The 16432-nt window shown below is 40.2% G+C and overlaps 1 protein-coding gene across 4 annotated transcripts in view; it reads right to left on the reverse strand.

Moving 5' to 3' along the window:
* The window catches only part of zc2hc1a (zinc finger, C2HC-type containing 1A), a 32026-nt gene extending 18976 nt beyond the window's left edge, over positions 1-13050 (reverse strand). For 3 of the 4 annotated variants that reach the window (XM_034165645.1, XM_034165538.1, XM_034165590.1), the window contains exons 1-4: positions 13002-13050; positions 8702-8769; positions 7739-7855; positions 1435-1461 (exon numbers count right to left, since the gene is read on the reverse strand). In XM_034165645.1, the coding sequence (XP_034021536.1) occupies positions 1435-1461; positions 7739-7855; positions 8702-8769; positions 13002-13017 (228 nt within the window). In that variant the 5' untranslated portion in view covers positions 13018-13050. The remainder of the gene's footprint in view (positions 1-1434; positions 1462-7738; positions 7856-8701; positions 8770-13001) is intronic. The other variant, XM_034165708.1, reaches the window with a different exon arrangement.
* Between the last annotated feature and the right edge of the window lie 3382 nt (positions 13051-16432).

The raw sequence follows: 16432 nt of genomic DNA on the forward strand, positions 1-16432 counted from the left end.
ACAGTTTTGTTGCACCAATGACACAACTTCCACTCAGTTATGATTTGTCAAACATTTTGGTTTTATGCGTGTAGTTTATCCATAAAAGCTTGATTGTGGTCACAGCACAAGTTCATGAAAATACACATGCAGTACTTGACAAAATTTTTAGGCATTTTTTTAACCAAATCCTGCAAATTAAAAAAAGAGAGAGATGAAAAAAGCAGAGTATTAGTAATGAGATAAATAAAAATGAAACAATAATTACTGAGTTGACTAAAAAACTGAAAATATTTACATAGATTTCAATCACAGGTTTTTACAACCTGCAGCAGAACAAAACATTGTTAGCAATCATGTTTCTATGAACAGTGATTGAAAAACTGTCAGCCATGACCCCCCGGTGGGCCATGCAGGTGGTCCATGAGAGTTCAGTTAAAATAAATACAAACATCTTTGATGTACAATTGCGTATTAAGGTTTAAAATTACCCAGAAATATTTATTATTATTTTAAAACATAACCATAAAAAGCCATAGAACTTAAATGACATATGACCTACTTGAACATAATTGACATGAAAATGCTTCATCTTAGTGTCATGTATCAACCAAACCTGGGATGAAAGGTTTGAGTTTAGAAGATTTTGAGATTTCAAAGTTGGCCACAGCATTCTTAAGTTTGGGAATGGCTGGTTTCAAAATCTATGAAAGTGAACAGTGTCGCCCTCCTGGGAGGTAATAAGGCAACATATGCTCAAAACAGGAACAAAATGGCCTGAGCAACCTTCTTTTTTACAAAACATCTGAAAAACGACACCAGGTTTGATTTATTTTAAAAGTACTGATTTATATAAACCCTGCTCCAGCATTCGAAGATACTTTTCCTGTTTGTTTATAATGAAGGTCATGAAAAATAAATATTCCATGCTATTTATTATTGCCAGCAATATATGTTATAATTAATCAAGTACACTATAGGATATTAATCAAGTAGACTGTGATATTCAGGTTGAGAAAAATCGTTTGGGGTTACATTAGAGCTGTACTACTGGTAGACTATTGATACCTGTGTATTTCTTTTTCAGCAAGTTTCTGGAGATGAGATTTCTCTTACACAATATAATATTCAGAGCTGAGTGTAGCACAAAGAGGCAGGATTGGTAATGGGGTTTGAATAACTGAGGTTGTATAAAAATGTAAAGTACTCTTTTAAATGGGCTCTTTCTGTGATTTTTTTTTTTTTTTTTTTTTGCAAATTGTGTTACTTGTGCCATAAGTAAAGAAGAAAAGGCCATAAGTTGGCAAGTATCTATGATACAAAAATTTACTTTAAAAAGGAAAATAAATTATTATTAATAAAGCAAGAAGAGGTGAAAGTGAATGCCTTCAGGAGATTAGATGTGTGAATAAAAGTCATGTGTACAGCAAACTGCAATAAATCAAATGAACTTACTTTAGTGGTAGAAGATGAACAGTGTAACTGAAATAAAAGTGGAAACCATTTAAATTTGAACAGACTCAGCCAACAAAGAATACTGACGTTACAGCACATGAGCTGGTGTTCAATACAGGAATTGTCATTATTTTCCTGGAAAAGAAGAGATGATTAATGCCTGATTCACTGTGGTGCTACATAACCACAACTGTTCAGGTTATCAGTAAGAATCATTCACGTGAAGTTAGTTACAATTACTACTGACAGCAAACCAAACACGGACAGATGGTTATACAGGTTACACTGATGTAGAACTTTACATTAGCTTCGCAATACAAATGTGTAAATGACATTTTACAAGCTTTTGTTTTTTTGTTGTTGTTGTTGAAGAATAACTCAACCACTAAAGTTCTCTCAGGAAATTTCCAAAGCGGAACATAATTTTTGTTCTAAGTATATTTGGCTAAGTTCTAGTCAAAATCAAGGCTTTGAACCAGTTCATGGAACAAAAACGAGAAACTTTTGGTATTTCGCTAGGAGGAAAAAACAAAACCAGAAACGTTATATTTTTTAATGTTCGAGAACATAATTGTTATTTATAATAATGGCAACCAGTTAATACAGTTTTGTTTTTTGTTTGTTTTTTTGTTCTTGAAAAAGTTTCCGTTTACCCAGTGAGGTTCACTTCCTCCTGTCGTTCACTTACGCTATTTTTTGTTGTTGTTGACAGGAGAAAGTGGTTGCGTGTTGCTGTGTTTCACGCTGAGAAATGTACCCGGAGTAGACAAACATCGAGGGGCTTCTTTAAAAACACTGTGTTTATTTGCATTATTATTACTATGCTTTTTTTTTGTCTTGGTGGTTCATTAATGGGATTTATTTTGTTGTGAGCAGAATGGTAAATTGACGATGAATGCCTGAAGACAGGTATGAATAAATGGAGCACTGTGATGAGGGACTTCTTTTAAAATGCTGCATTTCTTAAGTAATTTCCACGATAAGGTATTACAGTATTTCCCAGATGTCGTCTTCTAAAACAAGGACGTCTTATCATCAGGCTCTGATGATAAATCTGACTAAAATGATATAACAGGTCAGATTAAGACTGTATATATACTCAGTGTGTGAACTGTTTTAATATTTGAAACAGTCAAAACTATATGAATGGTCTCAGGAGGACTGTAGCTTTAGCTGCTGATTGAATCGATGGACAGCAGTGGGTTAGTGCCTCCCTTTTGTAACCAGTCCATTATTTTGTTAGCCCAAGGCGTCGTCTATGAGGCAAAGAGCACACACACACCTCCCCCAGCTCCTTGGGGGGAACCCCGAGGCGTTCCCAAGCCAGCTGAGAGACGTAGTCCCTTCAGCGTGTCCTGGGTCTTCCCCGGGGCCTCCTTCCGATGGGACGTGCCCAGAACACCTCTCCAGCGAGGCGTCCAGGGTGCAACTGAATAAGACGCCCGAGCCACCTCAGCTGGTTTCTTTCGACGTGGAGGAGCAGCGGCTCGAATCCGAGCTCCTCCCGAGTGACCGAGCTCCTCACCCTATCTCTAAGGGAGCACCCAGCCACCCTGCTGAGGAAACTCATCTCAGCCGCTTGTACTTGCGATCTTGTTCTTTCAGTCATGAGCCAAATCTCTTGACCATAGGTGAGGACCGGAACGTAGATCGATCGGTAAATCGAGAGCTTTGCCCCCCCTGCTCAGCTACCCTCCACCACGACGGTCCAATACAGCGGCCGCAACACTGCAGATGCTGCACCGATCTGTCTGTCGATCTCATGCTCCATGGATCCTCCTCCTCTTCAAAGGCTTTATTTTACTCAGTGTGCCGCTTTGGAAAGTTATAGCTTCTGCTGCTACAGCAGGCTGTAGTCTTCTTCTCTGTTTTTCATGAGCGTTACAGCGCCACATACAGGTCTGGCATATACAGTGTTTTCAGTGTCCCAAAGCTGACACGGACCATTATTACCCAATTCAGGAACTATATGTTTTTGGTTCTAACTGGTTTGGAAAAGTCAATTTTGAGGTGGACCCCAAAACTGAAAATGTTAAAATACTGTTTCTGTTCAGAACAAAGCAGCTGGGAGAAAATTCTGGTTCAAAGCCCTGGTCTGAATATCAAATTAAATTTCAGTATGATATAAGGACTTTTTAGAAAATTCATATGAAATATATTGAACTGGTTCTACTGACAGATTTTCTTTCTTTCTTTTTTATTTTACTAGTTCCAAAACATAATTTTCATGTAAAAGATGGTCAGTAGAACAAGGGGGACAAAAAAAAAAAAAAAAATCTTTTTTTTTTTTAGGGTTCTTAAAGTAAGATCTCAATGTTGAATCTTGATAAATTATTTTACTCCCGTATTTTCTGGAGTATAAGAAGTCACACAACAGTATAAGTTGCACCATTTGTTTTGCATTACCAGCTGATTAATTTGAGATTTCTGTGAACTGTTGTAGTGTACTTTTTATTACTGCCATTTATTTTTTAATTATTACAATTTATTTTATTTAGTGCTTTGATTTCTATGAAAGTCCCACATAAATAATTACTATAATTATTAATGTGAATAAAAAACATGATTTTTCTGTAAATAAGTCGCACCTGAGTATAAAACACAGGGCCTCCCAAACCAGTATATATATATACACTCAACAAAAATATAAACGCAACACTTCTGGTTTTGCTCCCATTTTGTATGAGATGAACTCAAAGATCTAAAACTTTTTCCACATACACAATATCACCATTTCCCTCAAATATTGTTCACAAACCAGTCTAAATCTGTGATAGTGAGCACTTCTCCTTTGCTGAGATAATCCATCCCACCTCACAGGTGTGCCATATCAAGATGCTGATTAGACACCATGATTAGTGCACAGGTGTGCCTTAGACTGTCCACAATAAAAGGCCACTCTGAAAGGTGCAGATTTGTTTTATTGGGGGGGGATACCAGTCAGTATCTGGTGTGACCACCATCTGCCTCATGCAGTGCAACACATCTCCTTCGCATAGAGTTGATCAGGTTGTCAATTGTGGCCTGTGGAATGTTGGGCCACTCCTCTTCAATGGCTGTGCGAAGTTGCTGGATATTGGCAGGAACTGGTACACGATGTCGTATACGCCGGTCCAGAGCATCCCAAACATGCTCATTGGGTGACATGTCCGGCGAGTATGCCGGCCATGCAAGAACTGGGACATTTTCAGCTTCCAAGAATTGTGTACAGATCCTTGCAACATGGGGCCGTGCATTATCCTGCTGCAACATGAGGTGATGTTCTTGGATGTATGGCACAACAATGGGCCTCAGGATCTCGTCACGGTATCTCTGTGCATTCAAAATGCCATCAATAAAATGCACCTGTGTTCTTCGTCCATAACAGACGCCTGCCCATACCATAACCCCACCGCCACCATGGGCCACTCGATCCACAACATTGACATCAGAAAACCGCTCACCCACATGACGCCACACACGCTGTCTGCCATCTGCCCTGGACAGTGTGAACTGGGATTCATCCGTGAAGAGAACACCTCTCCAACGTGCCAAACGCCAGCGAATGTGAGCATTTGCCCACTCAAGTTGGTTACGACGACGAACTGGAGTCAGGTCGAGACCCCGATGAGGACGACGAGCATGCAGATGAGCTTCCCTGAGACGGTTTCTGACAGTTTGTGCAGAAATTCTTTGGTTATGCAAACCGATTGTTTCAGCAGCTGTCCGAGTGGCTGGTCTCAGACGATCTTGGAGGTGAACATGCTGGATGTGGAGGTCCTGGGCTGGTTACACATGGTCTGCGGTTGTGAGGCTGGTTGGATGTACTGCCAAATTCTCTGAAACGCGTTTGGAGACGGCTCATGGTAGAGAAATGAACATTCAATACACGAGCAACAGCTCTGGTTGACATTCCTGCTGTCAGCATGCCAACTGCACGCTCCCTCAAATCTTGCGACATCTGTGGCATTGTGCTGTGTGATAAAACTGCACCTTTCAGAGTGGCCTTTTATTGTGGACAGTCTAAGGCACACCTGTGCACTAATCATGGTGTCTAATCAGCATCTTGATATGGCACACCTGTGAGGTGGGATGGATTATCTCAGCAAAGGAGAAGTGCTCACTATCACAGATTTAGACTGGTTTGTGAACAATATTTGAGGGAAATGGTGATATTGTGTATGTGGAAAAAGTTTTAGATCTTTGAGTTCATCTCATACAAAATGGGAGTAAAACCAAAAGTGTTGCATTTATATTTTTGTTGAGTGTATATATATATATTTATATATATATATATATATATATATACACACACACACACACACACACACACACACACGAGGTCTATTAGAAAAGTATCCGACCTTATTATTTTTTTCAAAAACCATATGGATTTGAATCAAGTGTGATTGCGTCAGACAAGCTTGAACCCTCGTGCGCATGCGTGAGTTTTTCCACGCCTGTCGGTTGCGTCATTCGCCTGTGAGCAGGCTTTGAGTGAGGAGTGGTCCAGCCCCCTCGTCGGATTTTCATTGTCAGGATTCATTGGCGGAATGATTTGGGCTTTTTTTCCATCAGAATTTTTTCAGAAACTGTTAGAGACTGGCAGCTGGAAACCATAAGAAAAATTTATCTGGCTTTCGGTGAAAATGTTACGGGCTTGGTAGAGAATAAGGAGTGTTACTGTTGCTTTAAGGACGGCCCCCAGCGGCTGTGGGGTGCGCCGCGCTCCGAAGCCGCCATCGACTGGCTGAACTACCATTTCATTTCTAAACGGATGGCTGTCTGGATCCGTGACCATCGTGTGCCATTTCTCTGGTTATCACAAGAGCTGGACATCAAACATTTTCCAGCAGATTTCACTTTTAACAAGAGATTTTGTCATGGAAAGCCGAGCGGAGGCTTCGCGCGTCACGATGGATTCGCTACTGGAGCGAGACAAAACCATCTCCCTTTTGGTCTCACAGGACGGCTTTGAGATGGCGTTCAGACAGCTGTCTGTGGTTTTTCCATCAAGCGACTAACCGAGAAATTGTGGATATGCCTGGACATGCCAGAACATGTCCCGTGAGGCTTCATCACGGCGTTGCTGTGCGCCATGCAGCACCGCAGCGAAACCTCCGCTCCTCTTTCCATGACAAAAACTCCTGTAACAGTGGAATGTGCCGTTCATTTCCAAACTGGACGCTGTGTTTTATCCGGGATGTCATCTGACTAGTACAGGAATTGTGAAAAGACATGGATATCAGCAGTTTTTCGGCACATTGAGACAGACGTGCGGAGGAATTCCGCGTGTCGCGGCGGTGCTGCATGGCGCAAAGCAACGCCGTGATGAAGCCTCACAGGACATGTTCTGACATGTCCAGGCACATCCACAATTTCTCGGATAATCACTCGATGGAAAAACCACCGACAGCTGTCTGAACGCCATCTCAAAGCCGTCCTGTGAGACCAAAACGGAGGTGGTTTGGTCTCGCTCCAGTAGCGAATCCATCATGACGCGCGAAGCCTCCGCTCAGCTTTCCATGACAAAATCTCTTGTTAAAAGTGAAATCTGCCGGAAAATGGTTGATGTCCAGCTCTTGTGATAACCAGAGAAATTGCACACGATGCTCACGGATCCATACAGCCATCCGTTTAGAAATGAAATGGTCGCTCAGCCTGTCGATGGCGGTTTCGGAGCGCAGCGCACCACCAGTCACTCTGAGCCATCCTTAAAGTGACAGTAACACTCCGTAATCTCTTTGAAACCCATAAAATTTTCACCAAAAACCATCTGAATTTCTCGAATGGTGTCCACTTTGATGTCCCTCACAGTTTCTGAAAAAAATTTGATCAAGCAAAGCGGCAGTCTCTGAGCCATTCCTAAACAATGAAAAATACGACGAGAGGGGTGGACCACTCCTCACTCAAAGCCTGCTCACGCATGCGCACGAAGGTTCAAGCTTGTCTGACGCAATCATACGTGATTCAAATCCATATGGTTTTTGAAAAAAATAATAAGGTCGGATACTTTTCTAATAAACCTCGTACTCCAGAAAATACAGTAATTAGGAAGTGGTACATCTTTTACAAATAACACAGCAGTGTAAAAAAAATCTTATTGTGAGTCACAAAAGCTTGTTTCATCTCAGATATGACTCAGTAAGATGCTTCCAAGATTGTTTCACTTAAGATATTTAAGATGTATTATCTAAAAACAAGTCCTTATATTTTACTGAATTTATACTTAAATAATCATGTCTCATATTGAGTGTAATTACACATTTGGTTGACAAGTTAAAACAAACATATTTAGTAAGACTGAGTTTTTGTGTGATGTTACCTTTGGTTTGATGGGTTTGAGTGTTGATATGTCGGTGCCTTCAGCTCTCTGTCTGCTGGAATCAAAAACCTTCCTCTTTTTGGTCATCATCTTTTGGCAGATTTTAGCATGTTTCTCCTACAGGAAGAAATATATTGCACAGCTTAATCTACTTGTGTAGACCCAAAAAAAACAAAAAAACAAATTGGCATTTTGCTAACGTGTTGCCAGTTTGTATTAACAGCAAGGGAAAAATGAGACGCACCATGAAAACAGTTTTTTACAATAAATCCAAACTATCTAATGTATAAAACTACTTGGTTAATGTTTATAACAACAGTTTTCGTGATTGGGTAAAAGGTTTTATGGTTTGTTCTAAATGTCCAAAGTGTGACATAGACACATTCCTTCAAGAAACAACCACTGGCAGCAATGCTAACCCATTAAGTATTCATATTATTTTACACACACAAGTGTTTGTATTTGTAATACAAGCAAGCAATCTATGAGAACATAATGATTTATGTCAACACGGATAAAGACAATCCGTAAGGCCCTTTGTCAGGCATGATACGGGAAACTTAAGTGTTCCCATATTTATTTGACACATACTGCACAACATTGATTTTGGCTTACATACCTTAGTTTAATAAATACTGAGATTTAGTTGTGGTCAAGTCATTTTTCAAACCACAGTTTTGATGTATGAGCCTCAACAAACCAAAGTTCCCACAATAGTCAAACAGCATTACAAGAACAGTTTCTGCCTCTTTACACAGAACATCGCTGACCCTTTGCACTGTGGACAGTCATGCGTTGCTCTCGAATCGACTGATTTCGTGTCAGATGAGGAGTAACCGTGAGAAACCACATAAACAACAGCGCAAATACTCAGAATAAAAATTCATTCAAGCCTCCTCTGTACCTCTGAACAGGACAGAGACAGCAGAGACAGAAAAAGCACGGGGGGTGTTTAAGTTTTACCAGGACTTTGGGAAAGAAACATCTTTGACAGGTTTTGCATGGAACCAGGTCTTCAGGGGCACCATCATCTGCAATAACCAAACAGAAAAGTTCATGTTAAGGTATAAACTGATCTTGGGTGTGTATCTTTTGTTTCGTGGTACCAGGGGCGCTCTCTCTCTCTCTCTTATATATATATATATATATATATAGATATATATATATATATATATATATATAATATATATATATATATATATATATATATATATATATATATATATATATATATATATATGCACAAACACTTGTTTTTCCACCTCTAAAATGCCATGCTGGCAGTGCAAATCCCTTCTACAATCCTGATATGTGCGTAATAACCCTCTAAAATTCAATTTGGTGCAGAAGCCATTTGGCTCCATCATCAAACCCCCTCACTCGTTACTGCATATTGATTATAACGCTGTCCACCTGACAGCAGGTCAACATTCCAAGCTCCCGGTGTTGTGCACATCAGTGCAGTCAGAGCTTTTAGTAGAAGGTGGGGGAGGTGATGGTCTAGTGGATAAGTGTTGGGCTTGAGACCAGAGGATTCTTGGTTCAAGTCGCAGCCTGACCGGAAAATCACTAAGGGCCCTTGGGCAAGGTCCTTAATCACCTAGTTCCTCCCGGTGTGTAGTGAGCGCCTTGTATGACAGCACCCTGACATCAGAGTGAATGTGAGGCATTATTGTAAAGCGCTTCGAGCGTCTGATGTAGATGGAAAACGCTATATAGATGTAGTCCATTTAAGGTGTCAGGCATCAGGATCTGACATCTACTGCACAAATTTTCATTCTTTTTCTGCATCTTATCCTGGTCGAGCTCACTGTGGCAGCAGACTAACAGCTCGGTCACACGGCATACAACGATTCCTGAACGAAAGGAAAAAATTTAAAAAGTCACAAATCATTGAGAAAAGGTGGACGAATGAGCTTTTGACTTTTCCCATCACCAAATACCCTTTGAATCAAGAGCACAAAAGGAACGGAAGAGGAACAAAACAAAACCAAAGCCAACACTGATATCGATGCTTTAAACGAAATGCACCAGGAGCCACTGCTGGAGTAGTGTGTGTCTGCATCCTGCTCTGTGCTCCAGGACTCGGCGCTGGGACAGAGCTCTGTAGCGCCTGAGGTCTGGAGAAGCTGCAAAGAGAAATGCAAGAGTCGACCTACTGTGGAGATCTGTGCGCACATCGGTGGATCCACCTGCTCTGGTAGCTCGTCCAGAAGAAACGAGGGATAATCAGTGGTTAAGGTGTTGGGCTTGAGACCAGAAGATCCTCGGTTCAAATCCCCGCCTGACTGGAAAATCACTAAGGGCCCTTGGGCAAGGTCTTTAATCCCCTATTGCTCCCGGTGTGTAGTGAGCGCCTTGTATGGCAGCACCCTGACATCGGGGTGAATGTGAGGCATTATCTGTAAAGTGCTTTGAGCATCTGATGCAGATGAAAAAGCGCTATATAAATGCAGTCCATTTACCATTTACCTTCTTCATCATTCAGAATCCTCACTGTTTGGTTCAGACTCTGACGATACGCTGTGTGCTCCGTCTTACTCCAATAAAAAAAAAAACTAAAGCACTTGCTCAACATTCATAAGATGCCTCGTTTTTACAAAAACAAAACCAAAAAAAAACCCCACACTAACCACACATGCTAAATACCCTACCAAAATAATACACACTCCAAACACGCGAAATATTTCTCAAATCTTTCAAATATCAAAACTCTAATCGCTGTCTGTGCACCTGAAATGCATGCGTACTCAGCATTTTCACGTCGTTGCATTTGTAGATTAGCTTGCAGCTGCATATGTTTGCTTTTAATGTATGCGTACTGTCATGTGTAGCCCTTGCCGCACTCGTGCCTTCGTTTTGTTTTTTGTTTTGTTTTTTTTTGCGTTGTAGAAATGCACTCCTTTCTCAAAAATGGCAAAGCGATTACCAGTTCTGATCCCGCACACACAGGCACGGCATACGTGGATCTCACACACACACACACACACGCGCGCGCTTCACCTTCTCTCCAGCTGATTCACTCTGGATGAATGCATTCAGTGTTTGGATGTGTTGTAGTGCACGTACACACATGCACAAAAGGACTGTCTTGTACATGAATCAGCAACTCAAACATTGTTCACAAAAGAATGCAGCCACTTGCGATCACACTGGGTTTTGTGTTGTCATATGTCACACCTCTGTGGATCAAAGCTGTTCACACGTGAATGTCCGCTGCTGCTGTAACTTTTTCCACACTTGATGCTCAGTCACGTTTCTGTAAACTGCCGCCTAGTTTGCACAAACCGAGGCGCAGTTTGCTCTGAGAGATCACCGCAGACAACAAAATATTACATCATGACGGCCCTGAGCAACTCTACAGCAACAAGGCTGATCGCACTCCTGCAACGCTCCCCCGCTGCAAACAAATATGCAGAGTTCATGGACAGAATGCTGCAGCTCCTGAGAGGACACCAGCTGGACCTTTTGTGCAGCAACTGGCTTCTGCACTGTATGAAAACTTTCAGCTGGTTGAACGAAGTCAAACTAAATGCTAACGTTACAAAAAATAAGCAAATGATAAGAAACGTCAAGAATGACAGCAAAACAAAATATGGACAAATTGAGGTTTCTGGCGGCATTCGTTCAAATTTTTCAAGAGTTTAAAAAGCAAGCAAAAGCTGCAGGGATGAAGCTGTGCGAAGGTTAAACGATGCCAACGAAAGTTAACGAAAGTCCAGATTTCTTGTTTTGTTTGGGCTTCCTTGTTCTTCATTAGTGCCATGTGACTGGGCCTCCAGCAGCTCATTCCACACTTTCCTATTCTTCAGCAAGTCCTGTGACTCTTTCTGGGGATCTTAGACATTCCCTAGCCATCTGGGAAATATAATCACTCCAGCATGTCCTGGGTGTTCCCTGGGGCCTCCTCCAAATTGAACATGCCTGGAAGACCTCTATAGGGAGTCATCCGGGGCATCCTCACCAGATGCCCAACCTATCACACAGTGACTCTACTCAGAGTCTCTCCCAGATAGTCAAGCTTCTCATCCTGTCCAGAGTGAAAGCCCAGATGCCCGATGGAGGAATGATTTTATTTTCTGCTCCGTGCGTCCGTCACCTCGTTTTCTGATTGGCTACACATCACATTCATCAGGCTGCATGCTCGTTTGTCGTTGGGGGACACAACACACACTGCGATATTGGGCCAAGACAATCCAATATGTTGAATATCCCCAATTTGCGATCGGAGTGCCCCTGACATCTTTCCGAGCAGGTCAGAACGCTTTTAACACACCACACATGGCAGGAATATCTGATTATCTTTATCGTCATCACGATTGTCGGGGTATCCTTAAGATTGTCGGAAGGGGAAGATCGGGTCCGATATCGGCCTAATTGTCTTGCCGTGTGAACCAGGCTTTACATTTGAAAAATAAATACAAATTAGCCCTACTCTCAAACTCTGAAGTGGGAAATGAAAAAACCCTGTGCACAAAGAAACCCAACAACTATCGCCAAAAGTTCAGTCACAACTCACACGGTTTACATTTTTGCAAAATGTCACTGAAAAGACACATCGGAACTCCAACTTTGTCAGTGAGACACACCCACTGCCCTCATCTGTACTCTTTGCTGCCCACCCGCATAATCTGTGGACTGAAGATGAAGAGGGAATGGTAAGCAGCAGCCTCTTTACATTAAAACTGTTTTTACATGAAAGTGGGAGTTTTTAATGGGTGTATGACCTCAGCGTGCCAGCAAGGTGGCTTAGTGACTGGCACTGTCACAGCAAGAATGACCTGGGATTGCTTCCCACCCTTACAGATCACACCCAGGTTGTGTCCAATATTTGCAGTGTACTACAATACTTACTTGTCAACACTGACCTTGAAGGGTCTAAGTTCTAATAACCTCTATCATGTATTTATTTATTTTTTTGACAGATTTCCCACAATGCAACAAACACTCCACCCGCTGACGTATTAAGCCCTAAAAACATCAATTAACCCCTCACTGTATCGTTAATTACTCAGTGTTTACTGCATAGAGAACAGATAATGAGTGAATAAATGATTTATTTCACGGCCTCATCTTCTTTGGCCCGAACCCAGCGTTACTAAGGCTAAAAAACAAACAAGCAACAAAAAAGGAGGACGCTGTAAAAAAAAATAGAACAAAAGTCGATCCCGAGAACCATAAATCTAAATACGAACAATACTACAACTCCACGTCTCCATAAAAGCGACAAAATTAACAACACCGCGATTTTTCTTTTCCTCACCTTCAAATTCTTCCATCGTTGTTCTGATGCTGCAGGCAACCGGTGTTGCCAGATCTAAGGACACAAAACGCAATCGTGTCTGTGAATAGAAATTCGAGAAAATAAAAATAATTCAAAAGGAAGAATTTATCATTATAATAGTTCAGTTTTACTTTACTACGTGATACACAAAATCACACAACGTAAGTAATAACTTAAAGTCTCTTTTTTAAAAATATTCACTTAGGAATTATGCATGCATATGTGCATTACCTTCTAACATTTAACTAGAAGGCACTCAGATGGCAGAGGTTTGACTATATATATATATATATATATATATATATATATATATATATATATATATATATATATATATATATATATATATATATATATACAAAGTATAATAATAATAATAATAATAATAATAATAATAATAATAATAATAATAATAACAATAATAACAATGACAATGGCCATTATTACTAACCATTACAGGAGGGTGGGTGTCAAACTATCAGTGTGTCATTCTACAGTATGGTGTCATCATAGAAAGGGTTCTTGAAAAAAATATAAAGTAAAAACGAATTCTCTACGTTTCGTTTTTTTAACACTCTATCTTGATCCAAGCATCATCTCTTCACCAAATGTGGTCAATTAAGTTTTGAGATATTTTGCCAATACACGAACACAAAAACCAGACCAACAGAAGGATAAATACATATTTTCTTCCTCTGTGAATGTAACCTTGCAATGTTTCATATTCCTGCAAATTCATAAATCCTGCATTCAATTTTCACTAAAAAAAAGCTGTCACAATGAAATAGCAATCCAGCTTCAACTTTACCAAACCAAGTTTCACAGAAATTTGTATTAATAACCATGTTAATGTAGTTGTATGTCTGCAGTAAACCAATTATGCTAACAATTTTGGAAGAAAAGCCTAATATCGCTTAGAAATACCCAATCTGGCAACACATATGAACTCAGACACTCACTCTTGTTCACTTCCTGCTTCGCTAAAACAAAGCGAACACTCGCCCCAACTTCAATATTTAATACTTTTAAAGTGTAAAAACAACCGTATATATTTCATTTTGTAAAATTTCCCTCGACACGTTTTTTAATTAATTCTAGTATTACGTTTGTGCTTTTTATCCAAATTATTTATCAATATTTTTGCTCTATTTGGAAACACTTCATGTCAATAATTGAAAGAAAAAAAGGTTTAATGATTACATTGTTTATATGTTTGTTGTTTTTTTGCCTTTTGTGTTATGATGCACTTTGTTTGGCTGGAAAGTGCTACATAAATAAATATATTTTCTTCCTGAAATTATTTAAAATTTGTGAAGTACAAATATTATGTTTGTATTTTATATACTGAAATTTTGATTTCAAACCGACATTGGTTATTATTGTTGTGTGTTTAAGTACCACTTTTAGCAAGGAAATCCAAGGAAATCGATGATTCATTCATGTACCATTTTCTTGTACACACGTATGTGAACTATCTTGACCACTCAGTTGCTGCTTTGTTTATATCTAATGATTTCATTGGTTGTTACTAAGCAGTTTGAGTTGGTGCAGTGCATATTTTGAACAACAGGTGGGGCATAGGAGGCAACCTGTCCTCAAACAATAATTTCAGAGGCGGGGATGTGTGTGTGGGGGGGGGGGGGGGGAATCACACACTGCAGAAAGCAATCACACACTGCAGAAAGCATCTTCACTAATATCTCTTAAACTGCATTAAATTATTGAATTTATATTACTGAGCTTGTATTTCTCTACAACTATGACAAAGCTTATCTGTTAAAAAAGGTCTCACTGTATAAAATATATATAAAATATGTTTTATATAAATAATATAATAATAAATAATATATAAAATATGTTTTGAACTGTTGGAAACTGCAGAAAACTGACAAATTTGAATAATTCATGTCAGTCTGATGACCAGAAACTACATTTTCTAAAGATATTCTGGCTTCTTCACACAAAAAACTTGTAAAATATCATTTATAATGGGCAAAACAATAAATGGTATCCTGTGCAGAGAATGAAGCAGCGCTCCTTCTGTTCCTTGACCCTTCTGTCCCATCAGTCTGGCAGCATGTGTACATTAACATTTACATTTCTACTCAGGCACATTAACTTTAAGGTCACATTAGGTACAAATGAGGGTGACAAGCAGTTGGCGTTTGTTCTGGGAAGTGGCCAGCTTGTGGTTAAATAGCGATAATGTGCACAATGTTTAATGATACATACATTATAAAAGACGGAAAAACCCAACATTGTCACTATGGGTTTTTAGTTCATGCTTGATTCTTTAATGTAACGAAAGTTTACTTGATTTGTTTCTTTCACGGTGACGTTCCTGTATCGGGAGTCAGCATGCTAACATTGCCATAAGATGTCCTGTAAATCACTCCAAAGGTGTTATCTTGTTGCAAAAGCAGTGAATTTAAATTTTAAAGTGTTTATTTCTCACTCGGGTAGCACGGTGGATTAGTGGTTAGCACTGTTGCCTCACAGCCAGAAGGTAATGGGTTCGATTCCCACCTGTGGCCTTTCTGTGTGGAGTTTGCATGTTCTCCCTGTGTTTGCCCCCCGCAACCCTTAATTGGACTGAGCAGTTGAAGATGAGTGTGAGTGTATTTCTCACTAACCTTTACAAAATATATGTGAAACATGCCTAAAATATTAGATTAATACAAAAATACAGCTGTTTTGGAGTGTATTCCACCATCTTGGTTTATTTATTTTGAGTGAGCAACCATCAGACATCTTGTTACCTTTTTGCTGGCATTGGCAGTCGCAGCATTGCATCACTCAGCTTTTGTATAATATAGACGTCTTATCTATTTTGGCCCCGCCTAATCTGGTGGCATCGCAACTGTAGTCTCGTTGCTGCTAATGCTGCATTTACAAATAGGCAGGACGCATCACAAATGTCATATTTGCGTCATTCTTGGCACATTCCTGACATTCTTAACGTGACTTAACACATCTGAATAGGTTTCTTAATAATGCATTGTTGGTGCATGATATTCATGATTTTCGTGGAACATGTTTTTGGCTGTCAAAAAATCTACAAATGTCACACACCACCCTCATTTCGCCTCATGTCGTGGAGGTCGCAACTGAGCGTGTTGATCCGTATTGATTAGTGGTGATCCTTAATAGAGCGTGATAGCTTTCTTCTCTGATGTGCGCACAATTAAACCCTGCTGCACCACATTCAGTTTCATTACTGCAGTATGCTGAAGAAGGACAGTGACGCCAAGTCAGCTAAAAGTCTCGTTCCAGTGCTCCTCAGCACGCTCCTGCAGGTGTTCCACTTGCTGTTGCTGTGCCTGATGTTTGGGAAAACGCGCGAGATGAGAGCCGCGTGGAGCCACAGATCTGGCTCTCTCCATCTCCTCCTCTGTCTCCTCCTCCACTCC

This window comes from Thalassophryne amazonica, chromosome 1 (assembly GCF_902500255.1).
Source record: "Thalassophryne amazonica chromosome 1, fThaAma1.1, whole genome shotgun sequence".
NCBI classification, from domain to species: Eukaryota; Metazoa; Chordata; class Actinopteri; order Batrachoidiformes; family Batrachoididae; genus Thalassophryne; species Thalassophryne amazonica.